Below are 17,090 nucleotides of genomic sequence, written 5' to 3' on the forward strand. Positions count from 1 at the left end.
GCACAACTGTGTCACTCCCAAAGCCAGCGACAGGTTTACTCTTAAAAGTATGAAGAACAGAGCAGTCACCATTGGTGTCATAGGGTTCCATCTGCTAACAGAGGAAGCATTCCCCCAGCTTCCAGCCCTTGTGGAATCCTACTGAGGGGGGAATGAAGAGCCACCACCACATTCCCCGAGTGACAACTCCAACCACAACAGCGCGTTTTTCCTTCTCCTCAAATGAGCAAACAGTATCAGACCTACCTGAGACCCTCTGTCCTCTGTTCAGCGCCAGCTGGAAAGGTGGGAGGTGGATAAAATGGTGCCCCAGAGGGACCTGAGGGGAGCAGCTGCCTGGCATGGTCACTCAGGTGAACTCAGAGCCGTGTTCGAGCTTCCAGTACCTGGAGAGGAATCAAACCCAACCCAAAGCCCAGGAACCACGAGTACAAACGTCTCATCGTTTGTCATGGCACTATCAGGCCATTCTGTTCTCTCCAGCAAACCAGAGAGCTGGAGGCGAAGCCCAAACCCCTCCAGGAGCAGCCTGAGGAGGGAGCAGCTCAGGGGAGCTCCAGGCTGCAGCACTTGCAGCTGGCTCAAAGTCCCAGCTGAACCCCAGTTCTCAACTGGAAATGCTGGTGTGAAGGCAGCGAGCTCATGAGAGCAACGGATGGACCCACAGGACAATGGAGAAGCCCTGGTAGAGGGGCAAACAAAGGCTCTTTCATTGGAAAAGGGAGCACCAAAACCATCCCTCCTCTTCTCTGGATGATCAAGAGGGTCCAGGGAAACTGTGTTTCTGGAATTACATGTTTATTTAAATAGGTGGATGACTTTCATTGTTACAAGGTCAATATTCGCTTTCAAATGGAAGCACTTTATTTGGTTGAATTCTGTCTCCAGAAATGAATGGGCAACACCAGAACCTTTTACATTGGCAATGAAATCACAACACTGAGGATGCCACCAGAGTCTAGAGATCAGTGCTCAAACACACATACACACACATATACAAATAAAAAAGTGCTCGACATCATCATGTTAAAATAGAATTTGGCTTTTTTTAAGGTCTTTTGACACTTCAGGCAGGAAAACAGAAACCAAAGAACCACGTGGATCCAACTAAATGAACTCCTGAAAAATACTCAGCATTAAACACGACTTTGGGTATCAGTAAATATGTTTCTTCTCTATTTACAGGTGGTAAGAAAGGGCATTAGAGACTTTTTGCTGGGGATTAGGACATTGGTAGGACCTACAGTCCAACGCTTCTGGGTGAGATTAGGAGCTTCAGGCAGAGTTTTTATAAACCTGTCACACGTTTGGGCTTGTGAGTTTTGCAAGAGGTGAATTCTACAGGAATTCCTCAGTCATTACACCCTGACTGAAGGCAGCAGGACAGGGATGGGTATGTTACTACACACGACTGTGGCTGTTGTTTCCCCTTGCAGTGTGGTTTAAGGTCCAGGCTTTTGGGAACAAGTTGCCAGGTTTATAAAAACTCCATGGGTGGGCTTTAATTAATTAAATCAGCTGAAGTTAATGCTCCATTCCAAAGCGCCAGTTAGCAACACAGCCATTGCAATCGCTCCAATGCTCCACAGAGGCTGACAATAATATACTGTCCACCTGGGTTAAATATACAAAAAGCAAATTTCATCTCTTTATTTTTACATAGATGGCACAAGGATAGGTGAGAATTAATTCCTCTCAGCTGCTGAATCAACAGGATAGAAATACTGCAGCTGAAAATATGGTGAAGGTATTTTGCAGACCTGTTGAACTGCAGGACCCCTCAGACCCCCCAAGGGATGGGTGGGTGCAGTGGAACCTTCCCACCGAGCTCTGCACAGAGCCACGGGTGCCAACCGTGGGGGGGAGGTGCCACTCTCAGGGGCTTGCAGATCTCAGGGGTTCAGTGACCACAGCAGCAGCAATTAGGATGGGAATTTGATTGATTATGACCCTTCTGATGCTGCCAATGCTGCAGCTAAATGGCCTTGGTATTGGGGTCACCTGGTCTTGGTGCAGGCTCCTGAGCTGCTTCATTCAGTTAAAAACCAAGCCCTTTGTGCTGGTTGATGCTCGTGGGTGTTAAGCACCATGAATACAACATAGGTACAACAGAAGTACAACATGTAGGGCTGAGGGACTTCGTGCTGTTGAAAATAAAGGTGGTATTGTGAATGGAGAGGAGGGGAAGGAGTGAGGGACACAACGTGTAACTCAACACATAAAATCACCTCATCCTGAGCTGGGGTGACCAAGGCACCTCCTCAGCGTGAGGAGCACATGGTTCCTGGGCACATCCCTGTGTGCTGACCCTGTGCAACCCAGAAAGTGTTTGTCTGCAAAGGACACCAGAGGGGTGTCACTGCGGGGTCACTGCCTGGGTGGCTCCTGGACCAGTCCTCTCAAACTCCTCCAAACACCAAACACACTCAGGTTGGCAAAGAACAAGTAGATTCCCCCAAACGATGGGTTGATCCATGAGTAGGTCTGGCCCTCAGAAGCTATTAACAAACAACTGACTCTCACAGGGCTCAAACACATACAAGGTGACTCTGAAATCCCAACAACGGTGACAATTCAGGGGAAACAACAGTTGGAAACACAAGTTTGGAATGAGGATGAGCCTTTCTGCAGGGGCTGAGTCCAGAGCACACGGAGGCAGCGCTGTGTGCCCTCCCCTGCGCCACGCAGAGCATCACTTATCCTGCTACTTCTGCTTCAAACAAACCCGTGTGAGAACAGGATGGTCACAATTCCTGTCTGGCTCCTGCATCCAGCTCTGCTCCATGACAAGGTGGGAGAAGGAAAGAGGGCAGGTTCCTTTCTTTTTTTGTTCTCCTTTTATTATTTTTTTTTTTCTTTCTAAAAAAACCTCTGTTATTCAAACATGAACTGATGAGAACGCACAGAAGGGCATGCAGAGAGAGAAGGCAGGTCTGAGACGCTGAAAACCAAACCAAAAGGAAACTGCAAAGAGATTTAAACGACCATGGGCCACAAAATAAGGTGGCCCTGGGGAAGGTGGGTGCAGGCAAGGCAACAGGGCGAGCATGCAGACCGACACGAGAGCAAAAGGGGCTCTGTGACAAGCAAAATGGGGCTTCAAACCAAAATGCCAGTGACTGTGTGTGTCTGTGTGTGTGTGTGAGAGAGAGAGAGGAGGGGGGATAAAGAGGTGGGGTGGGGGATAAAGAGGAAGGGGCAAAGAGAACAAGCAGGAAAACCAGCGTACATACGTGAGCTTGAAGGCTTTCAGGAAACAGCAAGGTCAGGGGGGTTTAATACTTGGAGGGAGCATCAGCCTAGATTTAAAAAACATAAAGGCTGACAAGTATCAGTGACCTTTGGGGAAGCAGAACACCGAGTAACACAAGTGGATCAGACTGAACAGCACAGATTCAGAGCCCAGTCCAGCTGCTGTGACACTGCTCTGGGGGAGGGGGTTTTCCACCAGCACACACCCCCCTGCCCAGCTCGTCAGTGGGACTGCTGGCAGGCCCAGCACTAAAGGCACCGTGTGAAACGCTGATGGACCAGTGCAAAGGTTCAGATGGGCTGAGGGGAGGACAGAAGACAGACCAGTGCAGCTCGGGACTCGCCGGTTCCCCCCAGCAGCGAAGGGCAGCCGGCAGCTCTGCGACCCGTGTGTGAGGAGGAGGTGGTGGTGGGGGAATTGGGTGTGGGGGAAACACGTTGGTGATGGTTTACAGAGGAGCTGTGCCAAGCTGGCAGAAGAGTGGGGAAGGCTGGGACGTTAGTCTGAGCAAGTGGCATGCCATGGGAAGGAGGAGCAAGCGGCTGAGTGAGACTGGGGTGTAATTTAGGTCTGAATTTTTCAAGTGGGAACTCCAAAGTCTGGCTTCCCATGGGAGGGTTTTAACTGCCTGCAGGGTAAACAGACCATTCTGTTTCTCCTTCTGTGACAAGCTCGCCCCGAGGTTCTTGCACCAGCACAAACACCTTTAGGAATCTAAAACATAAGAAAGACAAAAAGAAAGAGACTGGATTAGAAAGAGGATGGGGAACCCGGGATGCTGTGAGAGCAGCGCTGCCCGCAGGAGGTTAAAGGAAATGCAGCATCCAAGCTGGGTTACAAGGGGGTGGGGAAAGCTCTGCAGCAAACAGCCTGGTACCCTCACAGTCCATCCCTTCAGCCTGAGGAGGAGCATCTCTGGACACTGCTCTCCTCCCAGGACGTACAAGTCAGGAGCAGGGTCCTGCCAGCACCTTCTCAGTGCAACAGAGAAATGAAACGTGTTTTTCACTTTCAGCCTGCAAAGTACCACATCTATTCAAGCACCAGCTCCAGACACCACAGCTGATCCTGAAGAGCAACAACAGGAGGCTAACACCCAACAGACTGTGCAGCTCAATCCAGATCAGCTCCCCTTTCCACACAGGCTGCAGAGACCTTTCACTCCCAAGGGACACATGAACACAGACAGCAAGTGAGAGCAGACACTTGGCCTCGACACCCAGCCTTTGAAGTCCAACTTAAATCAATTATCATTAAAAAATAAACCAAAACAAACAAAAAAACCCCTCAGAGGGATGAGAAAATAAAATATTTATTAGAAGAAGACACCATGGTACATCAAGCTATGAAGAGATTCCTGACAGATGATGATTCTTTAAAAACCAATAGAAACAGAACAGCCACACTGGCTGCATTTAACAGACCTCAACACCACCCAAAGGTTCTACACAAGGCTGACCAGATGCTGAGTAACCAAACCCACTCACCAACAAAAGGACTGAGGAGTTACCAAAACAGCAGCTAGGTTAAGCAGAACAATAGACTATAAAACCATCTATATTTAGACAAATATAAAAGGATAAAAACATTTCAAGTAACTTTAGTTTTTTAAGTTATGTTATGTACATATTTTTTTATATACTGGGAAAACTAAGGGCAGGTATTTGACAAAAGGATTTTTAAAAGCCACAGTCCAGTTTATAATTACCATTTCCTATATAATTTGGCAAGCATTAAATAATCAGGTCAATCCTAGATTAAAAAGTGCATCAGCATGGTTAACTTTTACCTATTTCATTCTCTAAGTCAAGGCTCCGCGTCACGGGTACGGCAGAGAGCAGAGCTGCAACGCCCAGCTGAGCCTCCAGCTGCCTGGAGGCATTTGTCTGTGTAACCAGAGGACCCAGAGTGGTGAAAGGAGCCAAAATGCTCCTCTGCCTGTGGATCCAAAATGTCTTTACAAGGAAGTTTAAGGTCACAAGAGAACCTCAATGCCTTGCCTGTCACCCAACCAGCCAGTCTTTCTGCTGGAAGCCAACGTGGTGGGTTTGTTGGGGGGTTTCTGTAAAGCCAATTATTTCATGCAAGTTCCTTTGCATACCCCACTATGGTCACAATGTCCCTCAGCCAAAGGCTTTGTCCCCAAATGGGTTCTGAGGTGCTGATAACCCAGCACTGGCACTCTCAAGCAAAACCACCCAATTAGTTCCCGTTTTCAATGCACCAGGCAGGTGCAGGAGCCCTGCAAGAACCTACCCCCACACCTCCTTCCCCATCCCTGAGCGGTTTGAGGTTGGTGTAAGCCCCAAAACACAGAGCTGACATCCAACAGCCCCAGTCCTCAGCCTGCATGGGGTTTGAGGGCGTCACAGCAGCGTCCCGCGTGCGCCACGGGATGAGCCGCGCTGGCTCCTGGTTCTATCAGCATGGACAGTGCTGTTCACAACCCAACTCATACAGCTGGGCCAGGGCTGTCCTGGGGAGCAATGCACGTTTAAATGTCAAGAGGTGAACTTAGACACACATCAGCTGAGTGAATGGTACCTAACAGAGTCTCTCACTGCTGGAGACAGGACATGCCATTCATCTCCAACAGCTCTCACACCCCCCGTAGCAGCAACCCAGCAGCCTACAAGGTGAACAGACCTATGCAAACCTACTCAAGAGATTTTCTGAAGTGATTTGTACACATCTGGAAAGAAATAAAAAGGCAAAACAAGACAGATGTTACTATTCTCTTTGGGATAAGGTTTGCTAACAGCCTCTGAGCAGAGGTATCATCGTGAGCTTTACCAACAGCCCTCATATGCTGGTGTTTGCAGGGCCTGTCTGGGCTCCTGTGATGACAATGATCAGGAGGGTGACTGCAGCACATGACTTACCTGTCCTATTCATCTCAGGTTTGGCAGCAGAGCCCTGACACCACTAGGTTCAGCTGACTAGGAGAGCTCACCAGCTGCCAAGCAGCTTTCCATAGGAGCATTTAAGCAGCGGTGCTGCCTCCAGCCATGGCACTGGCAGAACACAGCCAGGCAGGTAGGGCCAAGCCAGAAACGATGCTGCTGGCTTAGGAGAGTCACAAATGTGCTCAGAGCTGGGGTGATTGCTCCCACCTTTCATGCAAGGAACATCTGGGGGTACCAGCTGCTCAAGCTTCTTTCCAAAAACAGAGCAAAGAACTACTGGTGTAAATGCTTTAGTATTTCAGTGTTGTTTTGAGGAATGTTGTAGGTTCTGGCTCAAGGATGGAATAAAGTCACTTCTATATTAAAAGCCAAGTGAGAAACGTGCAGTTGGCAACACCAAAGTTTGTCTTTTAGTCCGAGCAGCACTTCCTCCAGGTCTTTATGCAGCCACTGCAACACTGTGTGGAGAGTTCTCATTTCACTTTTCTTTTTAATAAGAGAACTGAGAAATAAAGAGGTAAATACTGGCTGCAACCACTCCAGCCTTCACTCCCAGCTCAGACAGTCTTTTTAACCATTAACACACCAGCACAGTGTTCTGGCTGCCATGGTGCTTCTGCTTTGTTCTGAATATGAAATAAAGGAGAAGGTACAACCTATGCTCCTCTTCCAAGGGTTCATATATGCTGAGGGAGGGGCCAAGCATTCCACATCTCCACTGACCCTGTCTTTGCCAGCACAAAGGTACAGCTAAGGTATCCTGGTAGAGTAAAACCAGAGCCCAGACTCAACCTGCAGCAAACAAGGCACTGTGCTGTTTACTACCAAATCCAGGACAGCAAGCTGATCAAGTCAGAGTGTGTTGACAGTCCTACACCTCTCTTCCTACTGTCCATAAACCCCTCTGAGAATGGTTCAGCTTTCCTTTATATCAGAGCAGCTTGTTTCACACTGGGAACTCTAAAGTCCAGGAAACACAACAATGATCTGTAGGATTGTGTGACTGAAAACACACAATGTCCTTAACAGTGGATTTCAAACACATCCTGATCTGAAACAGGACTGAAATCTTTTCATTTCTCTGTGCATGACATTTCTAAGTGCTCATGGTGCCAACGCACATCCTCCACGGGTTTCCCCTGTGGCACTGCTTGCTTACACCTCCCTGTGTGGGGTTAAGAGCAACAGCCAAACACCAGACTGAGCTCTGCATGTCTCCACTGTTCTTGTGTGAGCACAAGATTAAACCTGAGCACGAGATTAAACCATGAGCAATGGCTGTCTGAAACAGCAAGTACATCTTCTGAAAGGTATCAAGGTGGGAAAGAGTAGAGGATCTTTCATAATGTGTTAGTGATGTATCACAGAGCACAGAGGGCTGTGTTAGATGAATTTTGGCAAGATTTCTCTTCCCTCTGCCCCACACACTAACTAAATGATAAGCAGGTTTCAATCCAAAAGGTCCACAGAACACCACAGGCTCTGGACAGCTACCACACAGAGACAGGAGACAGCAGCCTAAATATTTCCTATGTAACATCCCACTGGATCAGTCTGGGACAAACAGGGGACTTGTAAGCACGTCTGAGCTCGCTCCTGGACATCTATGGAGAGCCCAGAGTATTCCAAATGGCTTGGTGTTTCCTGTGCTAGGTCAGGTGTGCAATGGCAGGGAGAGCTGGAGGAGCAGTGTCTAGGAAAGGCTGCATCACCCCTCCAGTTTTACTGTCAACCACAGATCCATCTCTGATCAATAAAAGCACGTTTTGCAGCACAGCAAGCCACATTAGTCCACGTATGAAATAATGCACCTTATGGCATTGTACAGACTTTTAAGAGGCTCTATCTGCAACACAGAGCAGTCCCAGGGTTGGACATCTCTGCAAAAGCAAAGTAGCAGTAATAATAATACTAGTATTAAATATAAGTCATAGCACCTTTGGCATTTTTGTCCAAATAGACTTCAACATAGGACGTGGGGACGTAGCCCTCCTCATCTTCATTCCTTCGGATTCGCGTCCACCCATCGCCTTTGTCTTCTTCTATAACGTAGAGCATTTCTCCTTCTGCTACAGAAATTGTTCCTTCATTCTGACCTGAAAGACACAGTAACACAGGGTTTAGGTTGGTGTGCCCAGCTGGAACCCCAGATGCAGCGAAGGGTGCTCAGGGCATGCTGATGTCATGCTGAGGCGACCTTCCCTGCATCACTAGCAGCAAGAACAGGAGCACGTGATTTTGGAGACAAAGGGTGTACACAAAGAACCAGATGAATGTGATCCTGACATCAGAGTTTTGGTCCTTTTTCCTCAGAGTCCCTGAATAACAGGAGACAAATCGCTATCCTAGTGTCTCTCTACAACACAAGAATCATGCCAGAGCCTCGCTTGCACTTTCTTTGTCTGCTGAAGCATCACAGGGGTTAAATGAAGGTTTCCAATCTCTCCTTGGCATACAAGCTAAACAAAACAGTGAGTAAAATGAGTGTAAAGTTTAAGTGATACCTTCAAATGTATAGAGGGCTTTACATGTTCCTATGGTGGGTAGTGGTTCTTCATCATCAAATTCATCGTCAAACTCTGTTGCAGGTACTTTCATCTCAGTCTCCTGACTTTGCTCTTCTGTGTAACTGCCATCTGGGCTGCTCAAGAGAGGAAAATACACAGCAACTATAGCAACCAGCCTCGGGAGCAAAGACAACGACTTGGTTACCAGACTTTATGTCGAGGTGAGTGGGAGCAGCACAGCCATTCCAAAGCACGCTCAGTCCTGGCTGTTCCCTCTAGCAGTTTGTCACAACACAAAGGGTGAGACCAGTTGTTTTCCCCATCAAAAGATGACACACTGACCTCACTCATCTCCACAGCAGTGGGGGTGGGGCCTAGGACACACTGTATTCAGAAAAGCGCCTCAAAGTTGGGATCTCCTATAGGCTCAAACCAGGCCCTGGGAGTTACCAGTGACTGAAGTTCCCAAACGCTGCAGAGTTATGATTTTCCCAATTAATAAGCTAAGGAAATGGGGTCCAGCTGTCAGCCTGAGCAGGGCAGCTCTGTACAGATACTGTACCTCTCCCGGTCCTGCGCACAGCTGTTCACTGCCGATGTGTTCTGGGCCTCGTACAGGCCGCTCTGCCGCCGGGCCTGCTCAGTCCGCACGGGTAGCCGGCCCTCCACCTCAGCCAGCCAGCCCTGCAAGGGGAGAGCAGTCTAGACTGTAAGCTTAGTTCAGTTTTCCTTTGGGTTGCAGTTGTCAGGGGGAACAGATTCTGTATTTTAAGTGCATTATTAAAACTATTGGCCTTGCCAAACACCACCCCCCTGCCACCCCACCCTTATTGAAAGCGCGATTCTCTTTGGATATCAAGTGCTGAAAACACTGTGCCCCAAGAGGAGCAGTTAACAGGAGCTGTTGGGAGACACTGCTGCTCTGGTCACAGTGTGAGAGAGCTTACACTCATCTCAATTGCACATCAATGTCCGTGGCTGCTGAATGCAAAAGACTAAAACTGGGGACAATGGAAGACCCAGTGATTTTCAAGCGGGTAAGAAAGCAATAGACAGTAAAGCCAACAGCTCTAAGAAATGTCTAAAAATAGATAAAGCTCATTAATTATGTACATAATGTAACTTGTGAGCAAAGTCTTTACTCAGCCCTGTAATCCTACTCATGTAATTATATCTTCATATGCTCCAAACACTCATGTTCCTGAGATTTTGTATCTCTAAGAAGCTTCCTGTTACAGCAGACAATTCCTTAAAACATATCTTATCTGAAAGTTTCTGTCTTGCTGTTAGACTATAAATAGCACATTTATGTTCCTTTGATTTTCCAGTCATCTGTAACATGATACTTCAAATTATTTAATTAATCAAATAAGCATCTGAACCCGCCTGGACCGTCTGGAGCACTATTTTCTCTTACCCACCACTCAGGACAATTTGATTTCATGGCAAATGAAACAGCAGGATTGCTGGCTGTCACAAGAGATGATGCATGGTACACAACCAGGCCCAAAGATCTCAATTAACGTCAAGCACTCAGTAGCACGTAGCCATACATGGTAAGAAAATGCATGAGCACAGCTAGAAAAGCTGTGAAGCAGCTGCTTAGACCTGAGCAGGTCCTGAGCTATGTTTTATTGCAGGGTCTCTTCCCATACCTCAAATTTCTGAACTTCTAATCGTAACTTCTCAATGTTCTGTCCGAGTTCTGCTAGTCTGTGGTCCACACTCGCCGCGTCTCCCATCTGGGGGTTCTTGATATACACATCTTTCATTTTTGTTAAGGCATCTCTGAGGGACAGAAGGGAAAACAAAGCATGTAAGAGTTTGTGCAGCTGGGGGCAAATGCCTTTCTCTCAAGTAAATCAGGGGAAGGGGTAACAACCTGCTGCTGCTTTACTCTGTGTTTCATGCCTGATTGGTGACAAAGGTAACTGAGCACATCCAGAGAGGGTCTTTTCCCCTGTACAGAACCAGCCATTAAAAAGTTGCAGTAAAATCACTTGGCAGAAGAGAATTTACGCTGTCAGAGACAGCAAGTGATGCCTTCACCTACAATGGGCCAACAGAGCCACTGCACCCAAGCCAAACTCGCCAAGGCCCAACTTCCAAAGAGCAACAGGCAGCTTAGGGCTCTTCACGTGCACGAGGCTGGCAGGAGGAGCCTCTCTGGTGGATAGTGAGGTGTTGGAATGAGCACATAACACATTTAGACCAAGTGATTCAAGCTCCACATGCTCACCCCTTGAAGAATATTAGCAGAAAAATGACTGAACTCTGGGACATGGCATTTTGCAAGGCAAAAGAGAAGTTTGATGCTGATTTTTAGCCTGGCACACTCTGTTATGTAGTTCTAGGATTTGTAACTGCTAACCCTGGGGGAAGAAAAACAGTAATAATAATAAAATACAATCTTGCAACCAGTGCAAGAGATGAAAGCTTCAACTTTCTAGATGAATATCACCCCATTTTTTGGGGCACAGACAAACAATTGCATCATTTTTCACCACAGGCTGAAGCTCAGTTGAGAAACTGGGACAAAGAGCTGGACACGTCTGTATTAATAATAAAAATGGAGTGCTAATGAGTAATTCTCACCCTGCCTGTTGCAGTTAGAAATTATTTGGGTTGCAAAAGACAAAGACACTTATTTCATGCTGCTTAAAATGAAGTTAAATCCAGATGGTTTGTGTTTGTCACAGAGGAGCGACAGACGGACCTCAGGCTGCATAAAGCGACCCTGCATCCTGTGAAGCATTTTGACTCTTTCTGGGGGCTGTGTTTCGTATCAACCCAGATGCCAAATGCCTTGGGCTTCAGAGATGTTAATTTTAAGGCCTGTTATGATAAACATGGTAGTGTAAGGTCAAGATTAACCTAGCACATGCTTTCATGAGCTCCCTTAGGAAGGGCTGTGGAACGTGCTCTCCAGCAGCAGCATGCTGCCTTTGAACAGAGCTGAGGCTGAAAGAAAAACCTTATCTGCATGATGAGGAACATTTTGGAGCTCAGAGAAGGGCAGACACATGAGCCTGTTTCCTGTATTACTGGCACAGCTATTCAGCTTTTCTCTGGGCATTATTTGATGGGGGGGGAGAAAGGTTAATGTGAGTCCCACGACTCAAGTTAACACTCTTTATATTTTAGAGTTTCCCACCAGACTCTTGGCAATGGCAATCCTGTGCCTGCCTTTGTTTTGTGTGTAGAGAAAATGGGGAAAAGTGTGGGTGGCAAGGAAGCAGGACTGCTCTGTGGTTGAAACCCTAAGGGACAATATTGCAAACATGTGAGTCATAATTATTACTAGTGTTTAACTCTTATTTAACTGGTGGTGCTACTTCTTCAGTCTTTATGGAAAATCACTTTGTTTTGCTCTGATTTCAACTCTGATTTTAATGTTGGGTGACCTCAGAATCAATACAGAGCAGAAAGGAAAATCACAGAGACAAATTTAAGTTACTACAGAGGGAATGTGTTTTAAAAAAGGGTAGATGAGGTACTTAGGGATATGATTTAGCATATAATTGGACTTGATGATCTTAAAGGTCTTTTCCAACCTTGTAATTCTGTGAAAAAAATACCAAATCAATGAGAAAGCACACAAACATGTGCAGCTTTCCTTTCTTGTACCTGATATAGAACATAAAAAAGAAACTTTGGGATACCAGACAAAATAAACAGGTTCCTCAAAGCAAGGAGCAGAATAAGTAGGCACAGCAGTACATTTTGGGATAGACTAGTATTGGAGAGGCTAAGTCCTGAAACCAGTCAGGGAAGAAAAGTTCTCTCCTGCAGACACAACATGATGAATCTTTAATGCAACTGCAAAATGTGAACAAACACAAAGAAACAAGCAAAGGCTGCCAGGATCAATAAAAATGTGTAGCTAAGATAGCTGCATTGAATTAGTTAGCCTTATTAAATAACTGATTTCAGAATCTGAGTTGTAGAGAGCCTTGCATCTCTCAGGTGTTTTTAGCCCTAAGTAGACTCTGGTGGTTCTTAGAACTGCACATTAAGCAAACCCCCAACCTTGTTGTTATTTGCTCCCTCTGTACTCTGTGAGACTCCCTGTTTCATTCTCCATGGGAGAGGTTTGACATACCTTTGATCCATCTCCTTCTGAATGTCTTTGTTTAGTTCATCGACTTTCTGCTGAAGTTTCTTTCTTCTTTGCTCAGGTGGGAGATTGCTGAAGTCTTCTGGCCCTGCTCCCTGCACAGAGTGGAATGAAGGGGGAGGGGGGGAAATAATTTAAAAAATTAAAATCAGAGTCTGAAAGAATCCCTCAGGACTGTATTTTGAGAAGGGCTCACAAAAAATCTGTGCAAAACCACAATGGTCTGAAGCATTGTTATCATCACTCCCTGAATGGACAGGAAGCTGGATGCCTCTGAGGGAATCCCAGGACCACATCCTGCTCCTGTACCAAGTGGCTAATGGGAAATCACCGACTAAAGAATGCCAGAGGTAAATGGCAAAGCTGAGAAACCTTTTTTATCCATAGTTATCGTCAGTTTTTATTTAACAGAGTTCCATTCTCACAGAAAGAGGATCTTTCCTGCCTTTCTCCACTCTGCTGCAAACAGCATCCCCCTAAAAGACACCCCTGTGTCACACTCATGCTTCTTACGTACATCACTAACTGCTGCCTTGCTCTGCATAGTCCAGCACAGCTAATGTGTGTCAGGGCTCTCCTGAGCACACTGAGGTAGCACAAGAGATTCCTCTGGGATTCTGCAATTTAAAAACATGCTGCTTATTTTCCCAGGATGCACATACTATGTCAAAGTCTGTCTATTTTTCCCCCTCTCACTTGCACTGGCACAGAAATCAGGGGTTACATCAAAGCCATAGAACCAATCGATCTGAAATCCTAACTGAAGGAAAAACACATGCAGACCCCAGTGCTCACCTTTGTGTCATTCTGCTTGAAAACCCCTTTTCTGCCTTCAAACTGCTTTGCCTCTTCTTGATTCCCTCAATGTGACACAGCAGACAGAGGACACATAAAATACATCCACACTACTTCCTTCAAAGTACCACCTAGTTTTGTCTTGCAAGAAGGCAAGGGGGATAGTTTGGGTGGGCTACACTCAATTACTTACACAGAAATTAGGTTCTTGTACATCATAATACCAAACTTGTACAGGTTTTGCTTGTTTTGGCTTCTGCTTTTTCCATGTACTGTTTCTAAGGGGGGTGGACTACCAGCCTATGGGGGAGAGAAGGGTAAAAACACAAAGCCAAGTAACCCAAATCAGTGGCCCATCAGCTTAGTGAGAGCTTGTGAGCAGAGCTGGGACATGAGTCTTACTGAAGTGCCCAACATCTCTGAGGAGTGTGAATTAGCAGGTACATTGCCACAAAAGCTGCCCCTTAGACCCTTCCAGCCCTGCACTCAATGTGCTCCCAGACAGCAGCTCTTTCTTCTGCCTTTGCAGAACCAGCTGCTTACAAGAAAGTGTGTGGGTGCAGAGGGGTGGGGGACAACTCCAGGCAGGTCACAGCTTCTCCTCTGGCCTCACAGCCAGACTAGCAGAACAGGGAAACCCAACAGAACTGCTGCCATGGTGCTTTTTAGCAAGAGACAGCACAGGCACTTGGTTAAGCCTTGATCACCTGTGTAATTAGAGACTTAAAATTCCATTTCACAAGCTAATAAGAAAGTAAATTTAAGACAAATCATTAAAAAAACTCCACACCTAAATAAGTTATACTAAATCACTTCAGCTACCTGGAGCCCTAGCAGTGCTTACTGCCATCAGCTGTACATAGCACAGGAGAGATCATTTTCATTCACTCTTTCATGATGCTGTTTTGCTTGATAGTAACTCTCACACTACATTAGACATGAGAAAGAATATCTGCACAGTATATCGAATCAAATTCAGTATACTGCAGGGATATTCTATACACTAAAGCCATGCTTATGTCTTTATAAAGGCAAAGCATCTGGGTGTGGCTTTGTAAATGAACAAGAGGTTACAAGAAAGACTATATAATGTTCTTCTCAAATCTTAAGCAGAAGGGACAGAGATGATTGAAAATCTCCCCAGTTACATATTAAGAGGATGCAACAGTCAAAAAACTTTGGAAAAACATCTTTTTGATTCATAAACTTCATTCAAAAGCTCCTGGTTGGACTAAATTCAGTCTCTTTGTTCACAATGCTTCAGACCAAAGCATCAGGGTGGCACAGAAGTGCATGCCCGAGACTAGGAGGTGATGTCACGCCGACTTCATTCCATGCTCAGTAATTCCCCCTCATAACAGAAGTACAGTTTGGTTCCCCTTCCAGAAGAAAAAGTCAAGGAGCAGTTTTTGCACATGCTGGGCACATTTCATGCTCTCAAGCAAAGCCCCACCTGGGCTCTCTCTCAAGCAGTGAGCGCTGCCTACATTGAGTTGTTTCAACTGTGACATGGGAGGGAAAATCTGTGCTATTTTTGAGGTGTTATAGAAGCAGCAGAGCCAGTGCTGACTAGATTTCCTTGCGTAAAGATACTGGGGTTTGGGAGGCCAACTGTCCCAAGATGAAGGGCTGTGAAAAGAGGCTGTGTTAGGAGCAGTGTCTGGGCTGAAGCTACGTACAGGGAGAGCACGAGGTCTGCCAGCCCAAATTTGGGCTCTTGTGCAGCTGGGATCCAAGAGGAAGTTGCCAACAAGCAGAGGAACGCAGAGGTCTCGTCCCCCTCCACACAACTTACTGGTTTGTGTGGTTCTTGGGGACAGGCCAGGTCAGCCAGGTATTTCTGGGGGACTTATTCCTACATACAGCTCAGCTCCACAACACACTAGCACTGTGACTAGGGAAACAACAGATGGAAATCCCCGGTATCAAAGCACTGTGCTACCAGCCAAAAGAAGAAGGTTTGCACTGCAAGTGAGCTAGAGATTTCTACCACTCCTCAGGCCCACCACAGGCCCTCAGTGAGGAGCAGTACTGCTGGTGGAGCCCAAGCAGGCTGCTGTGTCGGCAGAGCAGCAGCAGGACCTTTCACAGCCCAGGCATTTTCTCCAAATAGGAACTGAACAGGTCCCCAAGGGTGGAATCCAAGAGCAATGTGTGTGTAGGGGAGAGAGAGGACCTAAAGGTGAGGAATAGGAAGGCTTTTCAGGCTAAGGCAGTTAAGGTGCTGCTGCAGACCCTCTCTGTGAACTACAGTTTGCAGCTCCTGCGTGAAGTGGGTCAGCAAACCAGTTGCATTCTCCTCATGACTGGACTCTCAAGGGGCAAAGGAATGTAGACAGGCTGTCGGGAACATATCAAGGTGCAGAGTATCTCAAGCAATACAGTACCTTGTGTATGAGGTTCAGCACATACTTTGCTTTCCCAAATACATTCACCCTTTCCAACTCAGTAAGGTGTTATCTTACCGTAGCTCAAGAAACCTTCCCAGCTGCATCCAAGATGGAATTTAGGATTCACATAGTGTGTCTCTCTCTCCATTTGCAAGTTCAAATCAGACTGAGTTAACCTTGTTGGTTAAGGTTTACAGAACTTACATTAATTAATGTAATTATTAGTTTATTCTGAAGGACTACTTAGGGCTGTAAAATGTAGGCGATAACGATGCAGATTTCCAGTAATACCTGGACATGGAAAGCAAACTTGGCTACACCAAAGACATGCATTTCTCTCTGGAAAAGGTCCAGCAAGCACAAAGACCTTTATATTTTTTTCTTTAAATGTTTGAATGTGTACTTCTGTAGCAGAATTGATATTGCTTTTCTACATTTTCATAGCCCTAGATTATAAAAGTGAGAACTAAACTAGAGAGTTAATTTTTAGCAGCTTATTAGAAAGACTGAATTCTGATCACCTCTATTAGACTCCAGACCTGTGTATTCAGAGTTATCTGATAAACATCAAAAAAAGCAAACACAAAAGGAGAAACAAAATTTCACAGTTAATTTCAGCGTCATGTCATGTGTGGCACAGTGCACATTAAAACACACAGAGAAAATTGTGATTAAAACACAGGACAGGCATGCTGTAAATGTGCTTACCAGCTTGAGAGAAAGCTTCATGTAAAAATTGGAGAGATACGGGGCAGGGGGGGGAGAAAGAGAAAAAAACAACAGTGCATCAGTAGGAGAGGAACTTTTTCAGGCTGCTGTTACAATAAAATGACACACAATCCCCTGGCTGTTGGAAGGCAAAATGGGTAACACTACGAGATCTGTGCCAAAGTTCACAAGATGGACCAGCCTTATCAGCTGCCGCTGCCTCAGCAGACACAGAGCTGGAGAAGTGGTGTCCCTCCACACACGGGCTCTGGCACCGCAGGCTGAGCGCTGCCTCGCATCACCTTACACACAGCACCAGTTTTCTCATTACAGGAACACCTCTGCAGTGGAAAAAACCCTCAGAACTCACAAGCATATGCAACCTTTGATCAAAACCGTGCTCAAACGCAGTCA

At 46.3% G+C, this 17,090-nt stretch overlaps 1 protein-coding gene across 3 annotated transcripts in view; it reads right to left on the reverse strand.

Annotated features, from left to right (window-relative positions):
• Window positions 1-790: 790 nt before the first annotated feature.
• FNBP1 (formin binding protein 1) overlaps window positions 791-17,090 on the reverse strand; it is a gene marked incomplete at its 3' end in the record, with an annotated part of 97,338 nt that continues 81,038 nt past the window's right edge. Inside the window, exons 12-18 of one of the 3 annotated variants that reach the window (XM_084272500.1) lie at window positions 16,677-16,691; window positions 12,769-12,878; window positions 10,322-10,454; window positions 9,229-9,350; window positions 8,664-8,800; window positions 8,097-8,255; window positions 791-3,967 (exon numbers count right to left, since the gene is read on the reverse strand). In XM_084272500.1, the coding sequence (XP_084128626.1) occupies window positions 3,960-3,967; window positions 8,097-8,255; window positions 8,664-8,800; window positions 9,229-9,350; window positions 10,322-10,454; window positions 12,769-12,878; window positions 16,677-16,691 (684 nt within the window). Of the gene's footprint in view, window positions 3,968-8,076; window positions 8,256-8,663; window positions 8,804-9,228; window positions 9,351-10,321; window positions 10,455-12,768; window positions 12,879-16,676; window positions 16,692-17,090 lie in introns of those variants that run through there. The other 2 variants (XM_084272499.1, XM_084272498.1) reach the window with 2 other exon arrangements.

Source organism: Gallinula chloropus (assembly GCF_964237585.1).
Source record: "Gallinula chloropus genome assembly, chromosome: 18".
NCBI lineage: Eukaryota > Metazoa > Chordata > Aves > Gruiformes > Rallidae > Gallinula > Gallinula chloropus.